The 23,574-nt window shown below is 44.1% G+C and overlaps 1 protein-coding gene across 1 annotated transcript in view; it reads left to right on the forward strand.

Annotated features, from left to right (window-relative positions):
* Positions 1 to 23,574, forward strand: part of LOC112551503 (protein eyes shut homolog) — a 579,454-nt gene that overhangs the window by 117,395 nt on the left and 438,485 nt on the right. The window contains 1 exon segment of the mRNA XM_025212766.1: positions 12,767 to 12,996. Within this exon segment, the coding sequence (XP_025068551.1) occupies positions 12,767 to 12,996 (230 nt within the window).

Consider the following 23,574-nt stretch of genomic DNA (forward strand, 5'->3'; position numbering starts at 1 on the left):
TGGTAGTCTGGCATCTTGCTGCTGCCTCTCTACAACCCCAGTGAGAGACTTGTCGTGCCCCTCACTTAGGAATACTGAGGCAAAGAACTCGTTGAGGAGTTCAGCCTTGTCCCCCCTGTCCGTCACCAATTGTTTCTGCCAATTTAGCAGGGGTCCTATTCCTCCCTGGACCTTCCTTTTACTCCCTATATATCTCAAAAACAATTTCTTGTTGTCCTTTACTTGGGATGCCATCCTCAGCTCCATGGTGGCTTTGGCCCGTCTAACTGCCTCCCTACAAGTGCGAGCAGAGGAGGTATATTCGTCTTTGGTGATCTCTCCCTGTTTCCACTTTTTATGTGCTCCCCTTTTGCCCCTTAGGGTGCCCTGGATTTCTCTGGTCAGCCAAGGAAGCCTCCTGGCCCCTTTCCCTCTTTTTCCTCGCATCGGGATCGTCTCGCTTTGTGCTCGAAGGATCATTTCCTTAAGGCACAGCCACCCTTCCTGGGCTCCCATCTCTTCAAAACTCCTACTCTGCAGTGCGTCCTTGACTAATCGCCTGAGTTCATTGAAATCAGCTTTCCTAAAGTCTAGCACTTTCACCCTACTAGTTACCTTACCCACTCGATGTCTTATGAAGAATTCTATTATTTGGTGATCACTGTCCCCCAGATGGCCACTGATCTGTAGGTCCCCTACCATGTCATCCCCCGTTGCCAATACCAGATCCAGTAAGGCATTCCCCCTAGTGGGACCGTGTACCTCCTGTGTCAGGTGGAGGTCCTGTACACAGGTTAGAAACCTGCGTGAACGGTGGGACTTTGCTGTCTGTGACTCCCAGCAGATGTCTGGGTAGTTTAGGTCCCCCATGACTACCGCCTCCATAGTTTTTATGGTCTCTGAGAGCTGCCTCAGGAGCCCCAAATCTAGTTCTTCCCCTTGGTGTGGGGGTCTGTAGCAGACCCCTACCACCAAATCCCTTTCTCCTTGCCCCCCATGTAACCTAACCCACAATCCTTCTACTTCCTCATCCTTCGATTCCGTCTTGATGAGGGTCGATGCATATTGCTCATTGACATAGAGCACCACCCCTCCCCCTTTCTTCCCCACCCTGTCCTTTCTGTACAGCCTATAACCCTCAATATGTACCGTCCAGTCATGGGACGAATCCCACCAGGTTTCTGTTAGCCCTACTAAGTCATAGGTGTTTTCTGCAAGCAGGAGTGCTAGTTCATCCTGCTTGTTCCCCATGCTCCTAGTATTAGTATATAGGCACTTAAGCCCTGTTTCATTCATTCATTCATTCATTCATTCATTCTTCCTTCTTCCACCAACAGTGGTGTACAGGATAAAAATATTTTCTTCCACTTCTCTCTCTCATTTGTGCTTGTGCTCTGCCATGCAGAGTTGCCCTCATTGGGACTTTGTACATAACACAAAGTTGGGCTTTAAAGCGGCATAAATGTCCTTTTGCACCTCTCTAATGGTGATGCTGTTTACACTCTCAACAGCATATTAAGCATTAAATGACTTTGGGACATAGCAAAATAAAACATGTCTGAGGTGTTTTAGTTTACTAACTTATAGTTGTGGAGGAAAGCACTGGGCCCCATACATCTCAGGGGCTACGGCAGCCATTCAGGCAGGCTCCACTGAAGGGGGAAAAAAAACCCCAGTGAGCCTGATCTTTTTTTATTTTATTTTTTCTCCCTGGAGCCTGTCTGCCTGCATGAGCTGCACAGGAGACTGGTGCTTCCCTCCAAAACTGCGGTGTCCCCTGAGACTGCCCAGGGTAGGTGCCACCTGGGGGTGCCACCCAACCCTTGTGTACATGCCACAGGAGTTTACTTCAGTTTAAATTGAAGTGGGGGTTTTTAAAAACCCACCGCTTCAATTTATGGAGAATTAAACCACAGCAAACCCCTGTGGCGTGTACAAGCAACCATTGTTAAGGACTCTTCTTAGGAAGTACGTGGACTCCCTTTTTTTCTCACACTGATTGGTTTGCACTTGATGTTGACTTCACACTGAAGTCTGTGAGCTGGCATCCAGAGTGCATGCCTCAGAAATATACAGTGCTTCAACCTGATTCTGCTGCTGGTAGGCAATTTCTCAGTTCTCTTCATTGGTGCTTATCCCTAAATTAGCAGTGTGCTAAGTTTTAGCTTTTCTTAGTTGTTTTTTACATTAATTTTACATTAGTTAAAATACAAAAGTGCATGAACAAACATTCATTTCTACAAAATTTCCACTGCTAGAAATCTTTCCAGGTCCGGGAGCAGTATAAGCATTCAGCCTGCAGCTGCTCCTTCTCTCCAGTTCATGCCTTCCACAAGGCAGCATTTCTCCCAGTAAAAACACAACATCTGTACTGTCCTAAATTGTTATCAATTACAAATTAAAAGTACAAGCATCTGGTACATAAAGCCAATTTGAGGTATAATGCACTTTACTCCTAGAAATAACTGCATCAGAGGGTTGGCAGTGCACTAGTTTTGTTGTTTTGCTTTGATATGTTTGACCTATTTTGGGCTGATCCAAACTTTACAAAAATCAGTCACTCTGATTTGTGCACTCTAAGACTAGCCAGTACTATTGTATTCAATTTATATGAAGAAATTTGATGGTGTCTAGTTATGGATGCATGTAGGTATCTGCAATTACATACAGTGCTCATTTCCTAAGGACAGAATGCCAGTTTTTTTTAGCCATTCTCTATATGGATCCCACCCTAAGTATATGCACCTTGTGAATGTGAATCCTGCAATGTTTCATTCAGAAGTGTCCATTAGAGCTGTTAATGCACCCTGGGTACCACCCTGCTCTCTACAGTAAGGGCAAAGAATCACAACCACCTTCAGTTCCTCCTCACCACCAGTGAGTTGCATCTGTGTTGTTCTCTTGTACCATTGAGGTGCATCTGTGGTTGGCTCCGTGAAGACCTTAGCCAGTCAGAATTTAGAGTAATGAAGGTTGTGGATCATTCACTATTCTGTAAAGTTTCATTTAAACTGTTTTCTTCTTTCTTTCCCTTACTTAAGTTTCTTGTTATTCTCAGTCTTGCCTCTGCACAGAGAGTTGTGCTTGAAGGTTTCGTCTAATCTCCAGGTTTTTTTTAAATGTGTCTACCCATGTGAGACAACCATGTCTGCTGATGAAGTACATACAAAATAACTTTTGGGGATTATAATCCTATCTTTCTGCAAATATGCTATTTGCAGTATTGATATTTTTTTGCAGATCCATTGCATATAATGTAATTTTTATGCTAGTAGAATATACTTGCTTTTCAATAATGTGAAAAATTCTACCATTCCTGCAATTTTCAAGACTCCTAGTAAATATTCTAAAGTTGGGTTTAATTAGAGCTCTGGTCACGAGATGACACTCTAGGGGGTCAGTATTTTTTATAGCTCTCACATCACCTAATGGAGTAAGTGAAATGCAAATGGTGACAGCTGGTTTTCAATAAACTGTGTATCAGACGACCAGTCTCTCTCTTAAGCTACATCTGAAACTTTTACTTGTGATGGTTTTGGAATTCCATACAAGCCAGTTTAAATACTTCCCTGTGTTTTTTTTTCTTAACCATCATTACTCTTCTGTGGAGTTCATACTTAATGCATCAAAAATTTTTAGGTTTATGTCCAACTTACCTATGACAAAAGCCATTTCTTCTATCAACTAGACTCTTTGTGAATTTTGGTAACAAGAGCAAAAGAGGAAGCTCCTTCATTTCAAAGTCACTCTAAATGGGTCATGAACGTCATTAAGATTTTTATTCATAGCCTATCAGTTCCTTCTTGAGATAAGGCACACTACTTGGACTACGTTAGGGTAAATTTTTATGATTTATCTATAGTGTATGTGAACACATGCTTGAAGAACAAAAGTGATTTTCTGCCTTTGAAAAAACAGGTATTCTTGTAGATGTTTTTGTACACAGAGTTCCCATGACCTTCTTATCTGCTGACATTGGATGTTTATCTGGATGAAGTGAATGAAGGGACTTATTATTAGAGGAACTGAATGGTTATTGAGACTGTGTGCATCTGCACGTGCCTATTAACATGCAGCAATAAGCTCCAGAACTTATCACTCTGGAACTTGTTGTTGTTGGGCATGTGTCTGCACATGCACCTGGACCACAGCACATTGAGCTAGGTCATAGCAGTCTGGGGCTGCTCTGACTGAGCTCAGTGTGCTGTGGAAGGGCGGACTGGGGCACAATGGTGCTTCAGTTTGGGGCTAGTCAGCAGGCAGCCCCACACTGAAGCACCCTTGTGCCCCAGCCAGCTAGTTGGCATCTGCACATGCACTGCTGCTCGTGAAAAAACTCCAGAGCAGGGTAGTACTTGTAAATACTGCTGTAGAGTTTATTAGGTTCATGCACCCTAATAGGGACACATGTGTAGATGCTGAGACTTTTACTATGCAGTTAATTAGGCAACTGTGCAGTAAACTCCTCAAGAAGACGAACCCAATGTTCTGTATATGTGCCTTTAGTGGGGGTGAGAGATACGTAGCATGCAGGCACAATCCCAAGAGATGCTGCTGTGTGGAAGCTTTGGGGTTCACATGGATGTGGTAAAGTCACCTCCATTGGGATAGATGTACAGTAGAAAATATATCTCAAGGAATTCCTTTTCATAGATTTCATAGACATTAGGGCTGGAAGGGACCTTGCAAGATCATCAGGTCCAGCCCCCTGCCCAAGGGGCAGGAAGTCTCCTGGGGTCAAATGATCCCAGCAAGATAAGCATCCAAGTGTGTTTTAAAGGTGTCTAGAGTAGGTGCTTGTACCATTTCTGGGAGGAATCTATTCCAAACTCTGGGGACTGGGGCAGTAAAGAATTTTTTCTTATGTACAGCCTAAAACCATAGGCCGCGGAACAGGGTGGGCCACCCAGGCCATGCCCCAACCAACTTTTAACATGTTAGTTAAGCTAGCTATACAGTTAAAAAAATAACTATATACAGCTTTTACTGGAATGACAATTGTTCATTTGTGGGTTATATAAGTTATCGTGCTAAAAGTTGGTTGGGCCATGGCCCGAGTGGCCCACCCTGTTCCGCATCCTATGCCCAAAGCAGTCTTCCTGGAGTTTATGACCATTAGACCTTGTCTCCTTATGGGTGCCCTGGTGAACAGATGTTCTCCCAGTTCTTGGTGCACACCCCTAATATAGGCTGCCACCAAGTCCCCCCTGAGCCTTGGCTTTTCCTGGCTGAAGAGTCCCATGCTTCTCGGCCTTTCCTCATAAGTCTTGTTCTCTTGTCCTCTGGTCATGGCTGTGGCTCTCCTCTGGACTCTCTCAAGATTCTTCACATCCATCCTAAAGTGCAGAGCCCAGAACTGGATGCAGTACGCCAGCAGTGGCCTCACCAAAGCTGAATACAGTGGGAGGATTACTTCCTGGGTCTTGCTTGAGATGCATCAGTAGATACAAGTCAGGGTTTTGTTTGCTTTGCTGGCTGCAGCATCACGTTAGTGGCTCATGTTCATCTTGTGGTCAAATGTGACCCTCAAGTCCTTTTTGGTTGTGGTACTAGTGAGTGTAGCACTGAGCCTATAAGTATGTTGTGGATTTTTTTCCTGAGGTGGAGCACCTTGCATTCTCAGTGTTGACCACCATCAGGTTTTGATCTGCCCATCTTGCAAGCCTGTCCAGGTCAGCCTTAATCACTAGCCTATCCTCAAATGTGACCATACTTCCCTATAGTTTGGCATCATCAACCAATTTAGCCAGTCTCCTTCTGATACCTGAATCCAGATCACTTATAAATATGTTAAAAAGTACTGATTCAAATATGGAGCCCTGGGGGATACCACTGGTCACCATGCACCATGTTGGCATGGTTCCATCAACTGTCACTCTCTGGGTCTGACCACGGAGCCAGTTCCTGAGCCATTGGACTGTGAGGTTGTTGAGGCTGCAGTTCCCCAGTTTAACCATGAGGTCTTCAAAAAAGCCTTTGACTTGGTCTCACATGAAGTCCAAATAGAAGATATCAACCTCTTCTTTGTCTAGGTGATGCGTCACGTGGTCATAGAAGGAAATGAAGTTGGTCAGGTAAGACCTACTTGCAATGAAACCATATTGGCTATTGTTCAGAATGTTGCATTCCATTAGCCTGTTGTTAATGGTTTCTTTGATTTTCACCCCCACCCCCACCAATATCTTCCCAGGGATTGAGGTGAAACTGATTGGCCTGTAGTTCCCTGGATCTTCATTCCTCTTTCTTGAAAATGGGCACCATGTTGACCCTCTTCCAATCCTCAGGAACCTAACTTGAGCACCACGAGTTCTAAAATATCCTCACCAATGGCTGGGCTATAATGTCCGCTCATTCTTTTAGCAATCTTGGGTGCGTTCCATCCAGGTCAGCTGATTTGTGGGTGTCCAGCCTCTCAAGGTGTCCCCTCTTAAGGTCTTTGCCAATGATGGGTGTGTATTTTGCCCATGCCCTGGCAATCTTGCATCTTGATAGGCAGGGAGATGACCTTGGGCTGGTAGAATACTGACGTAAAGTAATCATTAAGGAGATTTTACTATCATATAAGTCGCATCACTTGTCAGGCCTTCTGTTAACACAGCAACAATAGATATTTTCTGTTTCTTGGGAGAGTATACTTATACAGAGGGAGGCAGAAGTAGATCGGTACAATTGTATATGCTTGCCCATAGTTTCTTTATTGCTGCCATCTTGTTTATCATACAACTCTTGTAGTGATAAGGAATCAAGGGTTTCAAAATATACAGATGCCAATGTTAGGGTACCTACCTTCAGCTATTAGACACAATGTAAACACTATGTTACATGCTTACAAAATAAACTGTTTGCTTTTTATTTTTAAGAAAAGATCAATATGTTGATGCCTGCAGCAAGTTGCAAAATCTTTTGTTTGCATCAGTAACTTCAGATAAATGACGGGATACCAGAGAAAGTTTAAAAAAAAAAAAAAAGAGCATAAGCCAGCATCTTGCATTAGTGATTTTTCTAATCTCACTTAATCAAAGCTTTGCCTGATTTTGTTTTTATTGTACGTTGTCAAAACTTCCAACACCTTAGTTGTTAAACTACTTTTAAACATTTCTTAGAACTTTATTCAAATAAATCTTTGAGTTAACTGTGTTAAATCGGGGTCATTACTTATTCAGTGCAGTTTGAATGGATTATAAATGCAGCTGCAGATGTTTGCCCAACTAACAAGCTCATACAAACCTCTATTTTTCCAGTAAAAGAATGAGCTACAGGAAGCTTCAGAACAAAGTTGGCATATCAGTAGTCAGTCACAATCTAAAAGAGAAAAATCCAGAACAATACTACAAGGGCTGAAACCCTGAGGTAAAGTAGCAAATGGAGAAGTGAATGATCAAATTACTAGGAACCTTTCCCTTTTTTCCTTCCCTCAACTTCACAGAAAATTGGGTCATACCAGTAGCATGTCTCTAAAGCCCCCTGTGCCCTTTACAGATATTGCACAATTAACTAGTTAATTATGTAATTACCTTGAGACCAATTACACATGCAAAGTTCATATCATGCCATAAAAAGCTCCAACCAGCTATAAAGTTAGACCTTGAAAATGTGAACTAACTTTATAACTGGTTGCTATCGGGCTTTAATTTGCATGTGTAATAGGGTCTTCTCTGCAGGACCTGATAGGGCTCCCAGCCACAACATAGTGCCGTGCCCAGCCAGGGCTGGGAGTCCCACAACTGGGCTGTGGGACTCCCAACCCCAGCAGCTGCTGACTCAGGGTACTGGCAGCACCCCACAGCTGCTAGGACCCAGAGTCCCACAGCTGCAGATGCTGGGTCCAAGCAGCACACTTCCTGAGGCTGGGACCCAGCTGAGTCCCAGCAGCTGTGGGGCATGGCTGCAATCTCCCAGGCCCAGGAGTGTGTGAAAACCCCGGGGCTGGGAGATCACAGTGACCATGGTGTCACAGCTGTGGGAAGATGTAAAGCCCCCAGGGCTGGGAGATCACAGCTACTGCATGGAGTGCCCGCACGGCTGAAAGACCCTCAGTTGAGGTGGCTCCCAGTGATAGGAGCTTACTTCTTACCAGTGCAGGAGGATCCCAGGATCAGGTTCTCCCTGGTCCAGCAATAAGGTGCAATGGGATCTAATGGCTGATCCCCCAGTCATGCCTTCTTTCATGCATGTGCAGTATGGCAGGAGATGTACTTGTGTAAATTGTACATTAGGTCCCATTGTGCCTTTACCTGCACATGTAGAAGGCCCCAATTTGCTACAATCAAGGTTTTAATTCTCTTTGCCTTCCTGAGACCCATAGAAACCAGTGTAGTCCCAATTCTTTGCCTCATCGCATCCAACCCTTTGCCTTCAGTTCTTTACTTAGCCCCCTTACATGCACAGTCTGCCTCAGGGACACTTAACCCACTACCCTCTCAAATTTCCCTTTAAGGCTTTTGTGAGTGCGTCTACATATGCTATTAATGTGAAGCAGTAAACTCCAGCACAGTTCGTGCCAGAGTTTATTGCTCATGGGCACAACATTTACACATGTGCCTGAGACAGCAGCACTTTGAGGCAGGGTGGTGCAGCCTGGGGGGTCAGCCTGCCAGCCTGGAACTGCTCCTCCCCAGCTCAGTGTGTTGTGGAGGGGCTGACTTGGGCATGAAGGTGCTACAGTGTGGGACTAGCTGACAGGAAGCCCCTGCACTGTAGCACCCTCTTGCCCAGGCCAGCCCCAACACCATCTACACATGCATTGCAGTGCACTAAACTCCACTGTAGAATAGTACTTGTGTTGGGCAGTACTATCTCATGGTGAAGTTAATTAACTTACTGTGGCCTAATAACACCACACGTGTAGACAGTGATGCTTTACTGCAGAGCTAATTAGTCAGTTGTGCAGTAAAGCATCTCACACAGATGCATCATGTATGTTAGATCCTAAGCTATACGTAATTATCATGTAGCAAGTTAATTTGTTGCCTGTGATATGTTTAGACACTACTAGCAGAAGTCAGAGAGAGATTTCTGCTTGCAGCACCAGGCATCTTATTGGCATCAGGCTTATCCAGTAGCCTGATTTTTACCAAAATCACCACTGATGCCAACAAGTGTCTGAAATTTTGGAATTGATCAAATATGTTACTTAGAAGCTATTATATTGCAAACAGACAGAGACATGCCTTCAAGTTAGGCATTGGTAAGTTGATTGTAAGAAAGAAATGTCATCCAGTTAGGTGCCAGTCTCCCATTCTGCTCAACCAAAATAGTACTGCCATTTCATTTCAACATAATTTATCTCTTTATTCTGTGACTTGCTGCAGCATGTTATAGTGAAATATTTCAGAAAGTGTAAAACTCATAAGACAATCAGAATAGCAATACATTGAGTGATCTGATCAATATTCATTAGATGAACCCTGCCATTTTTAGTAAGCAGAAGTTGCCTGGAAGGGACAAAGCAAAACCTCACATTGTGCACAAAATGAAACAAGTATGCCAGTCTATAACATAAAGTGTGTGCAACCTCTTCTTTTTTTAATTGTATGATTTTCTTATAGGGCCACAAATCTCCCAATGACACCTGGGTTTATGCAAGCATTCCACATGCTCTGCCTTGCCAAACACAATTTAGTGTCTCTGTATTCACTTATTAACTATAGGGTTTGGTCCCATTTTACCATAAAATCCTTAAGAGCCTAATGAGACACATATATGGTTATCTCTGGGAAAAGCAGTGGTGGACCCTTCCTGGTGGACACCCATGCAGCAATCCTTCCTGGTGGACACCCACTTGGCCCTCGCCTTGCCCAAACTGGCCACACCCACCAACCTGCAGTATTTTGGTCACCTGTTTGGTGTGGGCAAGGCCAACACCAGGAAGGCCATCCTGGAGGTATGCTGCACCCTCCAGGATGTGCTGGAGGACACCATGCTCCACATTCATGACCCCCTAGCAGTGGTGGCAGGGTTTCATGCTCTGAGATTCCCCCATTGCATCAGGGACCTGGATGGAACACCCATCCCCATCACCTGCCCACCCCATAGAGACTGCATTTATTATAGCCAGAGGGGTTTTCACTCTGTGATGCTCCAGGACATCATGGACCACTGTGGGGCTTTCACACATGTGAGCGCCAGCTGGACAGGCTGCACCCACAATGCCTGTATTTTCAGAAACTCCAGCCGGCTGAGCCTGGAAGAGAGTGGGTACTTCATGCTAGGGGTGCCAGGCCAGCAGCTGGGCACCATGGTGGTCCTGTCTTTTCTCATTGGGGACCCCACTTACCCACTCCTGCCCTGGCTCATGTGGTCCTACACCACCAGGTCCACTTCAACTGCTGCCTAGGCCAGACCTGTGCCCTTGTGGAGTGTGCCTTCGGGCATCTCAAGGGACACTGGCATACCCTCACTGCCCACTTTGAGTTCACCGAGGCACTCTCCCCTAGGTCATCATCACAGCCTGTGAGCTGCATAACATCTGTGAAGCCCGAGGGGAGCTATTCAGGGAGGCCTAGCCAGAGGAATTATGGCACACGGAGTACACCTGGCAGTAGGAGCACTGCCCATGGCGGCAGCAGCAGTGACAGCCCTCCCCCACTGAAACCCAGGAGAGGCATGCATGCACCAGTGGGGGTGAGGGCACTGGGTGTGGGAGGTTCTGGCTGACCACCTCCTCAGTACTCCCCACTCTATCCCACCTGCAATGCTGCCCATAAACCCCCTGCCCCCCTGCCTAACCCCACCACCATGCTCAGTGTAGACATGTCTCACAAGATTTTATTCCCCTCACATCAACCAGAGCACCAATCCCTTCTCCCTCCCCAATAAACAGAGCACCTCCACCACCCACCCCACCCACCAATGGGTGCCTTCTTCTCCATGAAAAAATTTGTACAAGGTCCTTTGTTTGCCATCCTGGGGTGGGGGGCTTGCAAATTTGTACATGTGGTGAATTCCTCTATAGAAGCATGTGGGGGCAACTCCCACTCATCCCTCTGAGTTTGCAGATGCATACACAGAAAACCCTCTTTAAGGGTGGTGTGCATTTTTTGGCAGCAGCAGGAGGCACAGCCCAGGGAGAAGCAGCAAGCACCCTGGCCTCTGGCTGTTCCTGTGCAGGTGTGCATGCTGCAGTGAGTGCAGCAAGTGGGGGGTTCACACAGGGGCAATGGTGGCCAATGCTCCCCTGCAGGCAGTGTACAGGCTCAGCAGGACTGATGTGTGGTCCTGGCCCCACTGCAGGCAGCTCCAGTGGAGCTCAGGTGAGCAGTGTGGCTGGGCCCGGGCAGGCAGGCTGGGTGGTATCAAATTTGGAGCAAGGTGCAGGGCAGGGACTCCCAGCTATTGGAGTTGGCACACGACCACCTCCTTGGCCCAGGTGGGGACCTGCTGCTGAGTGGCAGGTGGCTGCCAGGGGCCAGGCAGATCTAGAGTCATGGGCCGTGCAGCAGGCAGCATAAAAGTGACCACCAGGGCCAGAATGTTGTCCAGCACCTGGCAGTCATCATCCATGACCTGCATCTCCTGGGCCATGATGGCATTCTCCTCCCTTAGCACCTCCACCCACTCATGCTGTAGGGCCAGGAGCTGCACCTGAAGCTCCCTGTCTACCCAGTCCCATGTCTCCTCGTGCAGTCCTGTGCCTTCTCGCAATGGCCCCATGCACCCTCCTGAGTGATGTCCTCTGCCTGCCAGGCCTGAGTGTCTGCAAGCTCATCCTCCAAAACTGTGACCAGGTGGTCCAGGAGGAGGGTCCTGTCCAGGGTTCTCCTCCAGCGGAGCCAGCACATCCGCACGGCCCAGCTGTGGGTGTTGGTGACCATGAGGCTGCATCCTGGCTGCCAAGCATGGCCTCTCCCCTGTAGAAAAAATAGAAAATTTTAAAAATATCAAACCTTCTTAACTGGGTATTTCCTAAATTTAAGTTTCATTTTTTTTTGTTTAAAATACTGTTTTACTTAAAATGTTAAATTAATGTATATTTAAAAAATTGAAAACCCAAAATGTCAAAATATAAATATAAAATTTCAAAATTATTGGACTTTATTATTTAAATTGATTTTGTTTTTAAATTTGATTCACAAAGATTTCAAAGTATTTACTTTTCAGAAAAGGAAAAATTTAAATCTCATAGATTATTGGAAGACAGGAACACCATTTCCCTCCCTCCTTTCATAGTTGCTAGTGACCATCTGTATTTTGCATTACAATCTGGCTGATATCAAAGTGCTGATATTAAACATTACATATCCATGCTCTGACTGTATAACATGGTCACTACTTTTATAAAAACATTGTATCCCTGTTTATATTAATATAATTTATCTATTAATTTTATCTTTGGCAGTTAAGATATATGCAACAGAGCATCTTGCACCCCAAATACACAATCTACCCCCAAAATACAACAAGTTGATATAACTCTCTCCATACCCATATTACCTAGGATTTAGAACTAGTGGCTTTTAAAAATGTCTCAAAACACCATAAACCTGTGGCTTTCCCCTTTGCTAGTCAAAAAAAAAAAATCCATTCTTCCACTAGGAACCGCCAACAGTTGTATATATGTATTTTCTTTTTTTGGTTTCAGGATGAAAATTACTAAGATACATAAGAGTTTTTCGAAATGCAGTTCCAAGTTATTAAAAAGAAAAGAGAGAAAAAACAAAAAATGAACCAATAATCAAACAAGGAAACAAAGAAACAAAAACAATACTGAGCTTGAGAATTGCTTTAAATTAGACCTCACAGCAGTTTCTTAATACTCTCAATTTGATCATTCCTTTTATCTTTCCAGGCTTCCCATCTCTACACAAATATCATCAGCTTCACCCGCAGCTTTTCCTGAAAAGTCTGAAGTGCTCCAGTCTCTTATGCCCTCCTTGAATTCTTTTGCATTACCAACAACATGCCAGGAGAGTTTATGCCATAATGGAGGGACTTGTCATCACATCTATCTGGATAATGGGGCCTCCTCATTTCACTGTGATTGCCAACTTCACTTCACTGGGCATTTCTGTGAGAAAGGTAACTATACTGCATTCTTTGTATGTTCAGTCCTTTTATCTCTAAATCGGAAAACAGATGTTTTCAATGGAGCATAATCAGCTATTCTGTGACACATCATGGCACCGCTGATTGTGCTCCAGGGACATCTATAGATGTCCCCCTTACTTAGGGTCCTTGTCTTCCACTTGCAGGTGTGCCCCCTGTTGGGAAGTGGGGGAAGTGGGGATTTCCTTGTGGGTGTATCTGTAAGTAGATCTCCCCCACCTCCCTTGCCAAATTTGTACATGTGGTGAATTCCTCTATAGAAGCATGTGGGGGCAACTCCCACTCATCCCTCTGAGTTTGCAGATGCATACACAGAAAACCCTCTTTAAGGGTGGTGTGCATTTTTGGCAGCAGCATGGAGCACAGGCAGCAAATGCAAATGGAGGTCCTGCTATGGGGCTTTTTCCTCCCACACCCACCTGCATGCACAGGGAAATCTGCAGAGGGATTACCCCATGCAATGCATGGGGTGCAAGTCTGCAAGTACAAAACCTCCACTTACAGACATGCACCCAGAAGCCCTGACTTTCCCCACTTACCTAGGCATGTGTCTGTAGGGATGTGTCTGAGTAAGCTGGGAAAGAAAGGAGGATGCTCCCAAGGCTTGAGGGAACTTATCCTTCCTGGGAATTCTCAGTGTGCGCAGAACTGGTCCCCTCAAGCCCACAGAGCTCCTGCCCCAGGAAGTCTGAAAAGCCTTAGCAGCTTCACATGACTGGAGCTCTCCCACCTTAAGCAAACAGATGTGTGCCACAATGAAGTGGCCCAATGTAATCATCACTGGCAATTCCCGAATTTCAGGATGATCTCTACTATCACTCATGTCACAACCCAAGGGTGTGATTTTTGTTTGTGTGCGCTTCGGCACTGCTAAATTATTTCCCGCCACTCATAGCTTTCTTTGCAGGGTGCCTTTCTGAACAGCAGAGAGGAGATGCACGGTGCAAAGGAGTTCCTGCCACCCGCATGCAAATTTGTGCCCCACTATTGGCCAGTTCTAAATTATTCCTACGTGGTGGCTAGCGATTGGCTTGCTAGCTGTATAAGAGGCTTGAGCGGTTTCCGCCCAAGTTGGAGGACTCCACGACTATCAGGAGGAAGAGAACTTCACATCTTGTGAAGATCTCTAAGCGCTGCGGAGCCTATTGGACCCAGCGTGTATATCAAGAAGGCTACAGGGGTCTGATCAGCCTCTCGCCTCTCCTCGTCGCCGCCTAATCCCTCGATGTACCCTTCCCTGTGTGCAAGTTCCACGAAGCCTAGCAAACTTCATGTGAGTGTATCCAGAGCTCTGTCTGAGTCGAGTGAAACTGCAACGTAAGCGAAGGTTTCCTGGAAGTTTCCCAGCCTGCACCGCGACCATCTTCGGTGTAAGTAAATAATCTTAAATCAACCACTAAGCTTCCGTGCCTAATTCTAGCGTGCCGCCTGCCTTCCCCAACCTGGCGTGTCCGGGCTGCTGGCCACAGCCTGCCACGCGAAAAAAGTGCCTCGGACCGCTCCCGGCCCGCACAACTCACTGATGCATCCTGAGGTGGCTTACGAATCCAATCCTTGAGCCACAGACCCATTCACCAAAGTTCCAGGTCTTTTCACAAAAGAGAGAAGGCCGTAGGCTAGCATTCCTCTTCTTTTCCTTCCTCCTCTCTCTTCTCATCTGAGGGCAATAAACTGTACCTCAAAACAGGCTGATTCTTGGTTAAGGTTGAAGCACCATTGGAGTTAGTTGACAGCCAACTCCACTGAGGTCTTCATGTCAGAATCCATTTTCTTGAGGTATGCCTTTAATGTGTCCCTGTAGCATTTCCTCTAGCCAACATGAGATCTCAGGGTGTTACCAAGCTGGGAGCAGAGCAATTATTTTAGGAGTTGAGAGTCAGACATGCACAAATAGTGTCCATTCCAGCAAAGTTGGCAATTGAAGATCACTGATTCAGTGCTGGTAGCATTGGCTTTGGCAAGGATGCTGATGTTTACACAGTTATCTTCCCATTTGATGAGGAGGATTTTCTGTAGGAATCATTGGGGACACATCTCCAGGCTGTGAGATGAAGATAGTTCTTAGTGAGGGCAATGAAAGCTATATACAAGTCCTCATGGTGTTCCTGACACTTTTCTTGAACCTGGTGGGCAACAAAGATCATGCCATTTGCCTTATGGGATGGTCTGAAACCACACTGAGAGTCCAAAAGTACTTTCTCAGCAAAAAGTAGAAAAAGATTTGAGAGGATGTGGGCAAAGATTGTCCCGGCTGTTGAAAGTAGTGCAATACCTCAATAGCTCCCATAAACACACTTATCTCCTTTCTTGAATATAGTCATGATGTTGACATTTCTCATGTCCCCAGGGACCTCTTTTGTTGGCCTGATTTCTTGAATCACTAGCTAGCACTTTATTCAGGGCCAGGTGCAACCATCAAGGACCAATCATGTTATGTCAGTTTGATACCAGGAGACTCTTATTGATAACCATGGTAGTATATGATGATTAACAGGCAAGCAAGGCTCTCACCACACACCAGGCTTCTAGGGATACTCAGAGGAAGGTGGCCAGAATGCTGATCACTGATCTGTGGGTCTCCTGTCTTCAGTGATCTCAACGGTAGGCTGATGCCAGAAGGAAAGAGAGCGCCCTGCTCTTGTGTATCACTCCAGGTTTATACCTTCATTTTATGCCATCTGTCCTGTTCTGGTGTTCAGTCATCGGTGGGTTAAGTCTAGTGCACCTTGTTCAGCCAATAAGGGGTTGCTAAAATGCAGTTCCCATAATACAATAACTGGAGTTTTTCCACCCCAGAGTTGGGCTTGTTTTCATGCTTCCAGCTGCACCTTTATCTCAGATGGAATGCATGAGAGGTACCATCTGAAGCCTGTTATGCCTTGGGAAAAACACTCCCTCTATCTGCATCCTTATCTTGGAATGTGTGTGTAAACTATTTCTGTTAGGTTTCTATGGGAAACCATTCCCCTGTCAGGTTCAATCTGTCAGTGGCCTTGCTCTGTATACCCTTAGCTATATTTATGTTAAGTAGTAAATATCATCTATAAATATATACTCTAATAACTAACTTAAATATACTATGTTAATTGCATACATGTGTATTAAAAGTAAATAGGTCTAAGTTCCAAATCTAGCCATCAACTTTGTTGTTCTAAATTCATAGAATAATTTAGTGATGTCCCAGTACCAGTGTCTCACCACCAGCCTTGCAGATTTCAGTAGACATGCCATCTGATTCAGTATACTTGTTGCTCTTGGTTTTATTGATAGCATGCCAGACTTCTAGGATAGGAGGCTTGGCGAGGAATACCCTCCACTGTGTTGGGGGATGGACTCGATGGTGCTATCTGCCACAATTTACTCACAGTTCAAGAATTCCTCGAAGAGATCTTTCTACCTAGTTTGGACAGATTCATTGTCTCTAAGGGGCATTGCACAATTCTGCTGTTGCAGGAAAGTAGTATCTTGGGAAGTTGGACTGTAGATGTCTTTCATTGCCTGGAAAAACTATGCATGTCATGTTTATCAGCATGCAGCTGAATCGCTTTGGCTTTATCTTGCCACCGCTGATTTTTGGTTTCCTGGATTCTCCTTTCGAGCTTTGGCTTTGAGGAGCTGATACATATCCTTCTTTCACTGAAATGGGATGTAATCTTTCTAAACCCTCTTTGCTTCCAGTCAAAGTGGGCTTGGTTCTCAGCATTGGTCTCATCGAACCAGTCTTGTTGTCAACAGGTGGTATAGCAAATAAATTCAGCACAGTCCATATGGCTGGTGGTTTCAAACCCTTTCCAGAGTTACTCAATGTTGCTTTCATTTTTAGACAGAGCAGGGAGCTTTCCATGAAGGCAACATTGGAGATCCTTACAGACCTTTGAGTATTGAAAAGATGTGGTATTGAAAACCCCTCACTTTGCTTCTAGCTGTTTTTGGTGTTTCAGAGCAAGCCAGATGTTCACAATGGATCTGAAAAGATGGTGATCTGTCCAGCATTCACTGGTGCCTCACATGATTCACGTGATTTGGACATCCATTCAATCATCTCTCAGCCTTCTTTTGTGGAGGCTGAAGAGGTCCAGGTCCCTTAGTCTGTCCTCATAGGGCTTGGCCTGTAAACCCTTGAGTGGCCCTCTTCTGGACCCTCTCAAGGCTATCCACATCCTTTTTAAAGTACAGCACCCAAACTGGATGCAGTACTCCAACTGCAATCTGACTAATGCCACATAGAGGGGAAGTATCACCTCTTTGGTTTTATTTGATGCATGATAAAGTACGGTTAGCTTAGTTGAAGATTGTGTCATACTGATGACTCATGTTCATATGTTCTTGTATTTTTCACTTTGTCTAAAAATAGCATTCATAATGACAAGGCTGTACTCTGTGCATTTATTCAGAAGAAGGGTACCATTGTAGTTGTCTTCCCTTACTCTTTCCTTCCCATTGGTGCCACTCCAGAGTCCCAGGTCACATCTGACTCTAGATTGAAGTCACCAAGGAGAATTATCTTGTCCTCCCTGAAGGTATTAGTCAGAACATAGTCAAGTTTGGAGTAAAACTGTTCTTTGATATCATTGTCAGCATCAAGTGGGCATATGTCCTGATGATGGTGGCATACTGCTTGTTGCTGAGCTTAAGACAAAGGGTCATAAGACATTCATTAATGCCCGCCAGGGACCCTGTAATTTGAATGATGAGCTTATTCTTGATGGTGAAGCCAATGCTGTGAACTCATCTGTCCTGAGCTGATTTCCCTTCCCAGAAGAAGGTTTAGCCTCTGCCCTCTTTACTCAGCTGACCTTCTTCCAGGCATTTTGTCTCATTTGGAACTGCAATGTTGATTTTATATCTTATTAGTTCCCTGGGGATGATGGCAGTTCTTCTTTCTGGCCATTCATTGTATTGGTTATCCATCAAGGTGCAAACATTGCATGTTGCAAAAATCATTGTCTTATAATGTTTTTACCCAGAGAGAGTGATCTCACTGGATGCAGTTATCCAGACAGGAGCACATAAGATAGCCTAGATTTAAGCCATCTTTTCTAGCCCCCTCCTCATGTTGGTTGAGAAAAAGGGATCCTAAACAGGACTACTTAGTCATGGTAGCTGCTGATGAATTGCACCCATCTCAACCAAGGTGCAAGAGGACCATCAGGCTACTGCCCCCCACATGCAGATTTGTGGCTGGAGACTGCCAGATTCACTAGTCCTGTCTCTATCACCACTGGTCCATCACTGCAGGGCATTTGAGAGGTTGGTACAGGAAAGTGTGTTGTTTCCTGTGGTAGAAGCCTTTGTGTGACTTTGTTTAATGTGAGGGAGCTGTTGCACACAAACAGCAATCACACTATCTGGATAAGGTAGAGATCTGAGAACAGTGGCAAGGGAGAACCCTAGATGACAGGAGACCTCCATCTTAGTGCAAACTTCTTCCATCTTTACAGCTCTTGAGACCCTGACATCTTCTTCTGCCTAATCCACTGTCAAGGATTTGGGGTTGGACCATGCCTGGAACCGCCTTTCAAGCTTGTTTACCATTGGCTGACCCTGCCAGGATTGTAAGTGACATAGCTCTGGGGGTCATTGGGACACACAAGCTTCCTGACCATGACAAGGTCTCGGTCCATGGAGAAGTGAATGTCATACTGAGCATTTGTGGTACCACAGACAGTATGGACACCTGTTTGATTTCATTTTGTGACTCTTAAAAAATGTACAGTGGCACAAAGGTGATGTCAGTTTCCAGTGTCCTGTTTATTTAGGGAAGGAGGCACAAAAAAAAAAGAAAGAGAAGAAACTACAGACATTTTGCCTGCTTATGATCTTACATGCTCCTAGCAAATCAGGAGTTTGTTCATTGAAGTAGAGGGGATTATACCTATGTGCAGCCCATTATAACTAAGACCAAATCAGGGATATTATCAACAGTTGTAGAGTTAAGTAAAGAAAATACACCTGAACATTCCAGCAATCTCAAAGAATATTGCACTGCAAAACATTTTAAGAAGAAAAAAAAATGCTGTCTGTTGAATTAAGAAAAATGATGATCTCCCCTTAATCACAACAAGCTTTTGAATTCAGCCAACATTCTTTCTCTCAAATTTGCACCCGTACATTTAGGGACCTACCTAAATTGTGGTGGAAGTGCGCAACACAGCAGTTCCTTTAATTTTGCTCTTTTTGCCATGCAGCCTCCGCACTCTCCCACTGCTGATTGGAAGAGGGGGCCAGCGGCCCCACTGTTAGCTACTGCTGCTAATTGGCTGGGAGGCAAAAACTAGCTTTTGCCACAGTTTTTGTCTCCAAGCCAATCAGCAGCAAGTAGCAAATTCTGGGGCCTCTCTGCCAATCAAGCAAAAAGAGCAAGATTAAAGGAGCTGCTAAGCAGCATACTTTCACCATGATTTAGGTAGGTGCTTCTTAAATAATCTCTGCAGTTGTGACTGTCATGTACCCATATCAGTTTTTGCAAGGATCCTTGATCCCAGTACCATATTGATCAGTGTTAGTACTAGTTCAAGTTTGAAGCAGTCACACCTTATGGCTAAAAATCTTCTCTCACTGTCCCCCACCTGCACAGCTGTGACTTACTATGAGACAGCTGGTGAGCAAGGGCCTGGTTAGGAACTACAGCTGTGAGTTGCCACTACAGGGTTAGTAAGCCAGGACAGGCTTCTATCCCTGCTGTAGGTGGAAGTGTGTGAGAGATGCGTTGCAGGAGGGCAGGAACATAAAGTTGGGAGATGGAGATTTAATGAGATGGGGTGGGTAATGAAATGTGAGGTGGAAAGGAGAGGAAATTGAAGTATATAAAAGTACACCTATATGGGGGTGGGGGAAGGATCATGAAATGAAGGAAGTCAACCACTAAAGCATAAAATAAGTAAAAAAAAAAAAAAAAAAAAAAAAAAAAAAAAAAAGGAATGGAAAAGCAATAAAGAGGAAGTAAATTAAAGAAGGTCTCATGTTTTAATAAGTTGTAATTTGGGATTGGGAGGTAAGGAGTACTGGTCATGCTTCCTAGGGTAGCTGAGAGGTGGGAGCAGTGAGAGAAGGTGCTTTTGGGGGAACTACTGCCCTGTTGCGCTAAATTTAGTTAAGGGTTGTCATGAATGAAAATGAATTGATTGATGAGACTATTCCAGTCTCAAATCCTAATTTATTGAACACATAAGCAATATTAATATTTAAGCAAGGCTTTAAATGGAACACACAACCTTTAAGCAAGCCCTAACAGTTCATATAGATATTCTTACATAAGCCTTCCAATAAATACAGTGACTTCAGCTGGCCAGGAGTTCATCACTGCATCAGAGTTCAAATGTCTGTTGTTTCTTGTCCTGTGGATTGTTTTCTCCTACAATTTTAAGTCCTTTCACAGTCTTTATATATTGGTTCTGTTTACAATTTTGAGTTGCTCCATGTTCCATGCAGTTTCCTGACTTAGAGCTATGACTACTGTGGTTACAATTTTGTTTTACCATTTGCCCAATCAGCCTTTTTTTGCTCACATGCTTTCTTTACCATTATTCACATGCCTTTTAGCTGTTTAGTTTGCAGCACTTTTGTTTAGCAAGCTGTATTTTTTTCCATTTCTTATGCTACGTGCCTTATGGACATATGTCCATCAATTATCTTTCACAGAGGCCATTTGTTTTCCTGTCAAACTGCTGTCCAAATCCTGCTGTCTTGGACTACTCTGCCCCAGCCCAACATGCTGCCGTCCTGGGCACACATTCAAACACTGTTCCCAGAAGCAATAAACTCTGGTGCAAATTTGTGCCAGAGTTTATTGCTTCACATTAATAGCATGTGTAGATGTGGCCACTGTGACTTACTCAGTTAATTATATCAAGACACAAAATGGTGTTACTTACGCTAAGCATTTTGCTAAGGCAGCTTTCAGGTCTACAGTCCCTGTCTCTGGAAGGAACCCCCAGCTCATGGGGGCCTGATCTGGCCCTCTGCCTTTTTCCCTGCCACTCCCACTAGACCTGTACATGTCCTACAACCTGGCTAGCTAGCAAGTGCTCTGCAGGCTGTTTGCATGGGGTCTCACACCTGGGGTTGGGAAGGTCATATCCCTAGGGGTGGGACGGGAGTTGGCTTGGTTCCAAAACCACCCCTGGGGAGCAGAGTTTAGGGGTTGGAAAGTTTGTCCACATATAACAGGAAGATGGGGGAGAGGACACTTTATTCTGGGATGCTGAAGGACTACAACTTGGGTGGCTCATCTATGGGGTGTGGCTATACATTAACGGAATGTGAACTGGATAACAGGAATCAGAGATAAACCTGCCATTCAGTGGTGTAATTTTACCCATCTAAAAGAAGTTTCAGGTGTTAATGGGCCACTATACAAGTACCTGATACCTGCTCTAACATGTGCTAATTAGCATACTCCAGCACCCTTGGCATCACATGTATTCAGCATCCCTGCACTTCAAGATGGTGGCAGGGTGCTTTAGCTAAAGAAATGGTGACAGGGTGATTTGCCCCCACTGCCATTTTGAAGCACAGGACACTATATACATGAGACACTTTGTGTGCTTTATTTAGAGTGGCTTCCGAGAGCATGCATAAAGATGCCCAATGTATGGATTATCCAGGGTTTAAGAGCTCCAGGAGCTGCCTAAAATTGTGTGACAAAACTGTTAAAAAATATGTCCTGCTGTTTATTTTCATTCTTACTGAATTGCTGCTCTGTATGAACACTAAAATCATATGGACAAGTCAAAGAAACATAAGTTAATTAAAAGCTAAGTGAAACCTCTAGACAATATTGGTTTTCTTGCAAAGAATATCAGTGATATAAGACAAACTGGTTAATAGCTGTTACCTTTTATATAATTACTTTATGCTGTTACTTTTCAGAAACTTACTTTCCTTAGCACATTATCTAGTTAGTTTTAAATATTTTTTTTTACCTTCTAAAGGATATTTATCTCTCAGTGGTGGTGGACAACTCCCATCAGTATTTATTTAATTTACTTCCATATAGTAAAAGAAGAATATGTCCCCATTATAAGTCATAATAATCTTCTAATATACTTTCTCTTGTATGAAATAGTACCAAACAACTAAAGACAAAAAAAGCACTTGTCAGGCTGTCAATATATCTGAAGGTAATGGAACTAGCCTGCATCACCTTGCATTACTGGCTAAAAGTAGGTCATTACACTCTGTGTGAAAACAATCAATGCCTTAGAAAAAATGACTGCAGTGTGTGATGTCTGAGGTTTCAGAGCATATTTCTTTACTGTTTATCCCTTTCCAAAGTTTGTAGCAAACCTAACCATACCCAGGCTTTTTGGATTGGCAGTGCTAAAGCTGAACTACAGGAAATGTTCTTCGGCTTTTGTCATGTAGACTTACCTTGTGTAATTGTTTCTAATGCACTGAAGTTACACAAGCCATGTTATACATTAGCTAGTAAAAAAAAAGAAAAAATTGTTTCCCTAGTTCTTCTGAGAGAACAGAGATAATAACAATTCAGAATCTTTCTGAAATGGTCTATATGAATTTGAATTTTAGCACTAGATTTGCTTGTGATGTTGAGGAGTGTGTAACTTGCATTGTGTGGAATGGCTGTTGACCTCAAAGGCAAGGCAGGAGTGGGTAGTTTAAATCACAGCAGGAGTTCCAGAGACATCCTGATAGCTGGACCTTATCAGGGTACATGGATAACCCCATCCACCGCTATACTGCTTGCTGGTCCCTTGCTCTGAAGCAGTCACTATCCAGAAGACTTCTAGTTCGGAGTTACTTTGAAAGATTAGGTAATCCAAGGTTTAAATAAACTATTGGGACTCAGTACTTCTGTTCCATGACCCTAACGCTAAAATCCAGATTACACACATGACTGAGTTATACCTGCCCCATGAGCAAGTGTAAAACACAGGGGGCATGTCTACACATGCATTTAAGCATGATGAAATTTAATGTCTATTAAGATAATGTCCATTAAATGATTTTTGGCAGGTGCTTACACGTGCAGGGACTTGGCATTAAAGTTAGTACCAAGTCCCTGCAGCCCTGCCATGAAAGTTAGTGTTGGGTCGCATCTACACGTGTGTTAATGAGCTTTAACTAATCACATCTAAATTTGATACCTGCATTTGCAGGTATCAAATTTAGGTGTGATTAGCCTAATTTCACTATTTTTAATGTGCATTAAGGGCACACATGTAGATATTTATGGTGTGCCCCTAAATCTTGCTCCTACAAAATGAACAAACATATTAATTAGCTTTTGACTTGCTTTACCTGATGCTTAATGCTTAGTTGTTCTATCCAAGTTAGCCAGCACTGCTGTGTAAGAGAAAAGACTGGCAGCAACTCATTCAAGTGACTGGCATTGAAGACAAATGCTTAGCTCATTTTATTTTGTTACAATTCAGGTTCAGAATCATTTGTGCTGGTCTTTGTCTTCATACAGGGATGGCAATGTAATTATGGTTTGATGAGGCTGTAATAAGGTGAGCATACATCCTGGTCACCCCAGCTAGTAATATTATTTATTGCTAGGGATTGTTACTTGGGTGTGGTGTCAGC

The sequence above is a fragment of the Alligator sinensis genome, unplaced genomic scaffold (genome assembly GCF_000455745.1).
Source record: "Alligator sinensis unplaced genomic scaffold, ASM45574v1 scaffold635_1, whole genome shotgun sequence".
Taxonomy (NCBI): Eukaryota; Metazoa; Chordata; order Crocodylia; family Alligatoridae; genus Alligator; species Alligator sinensis.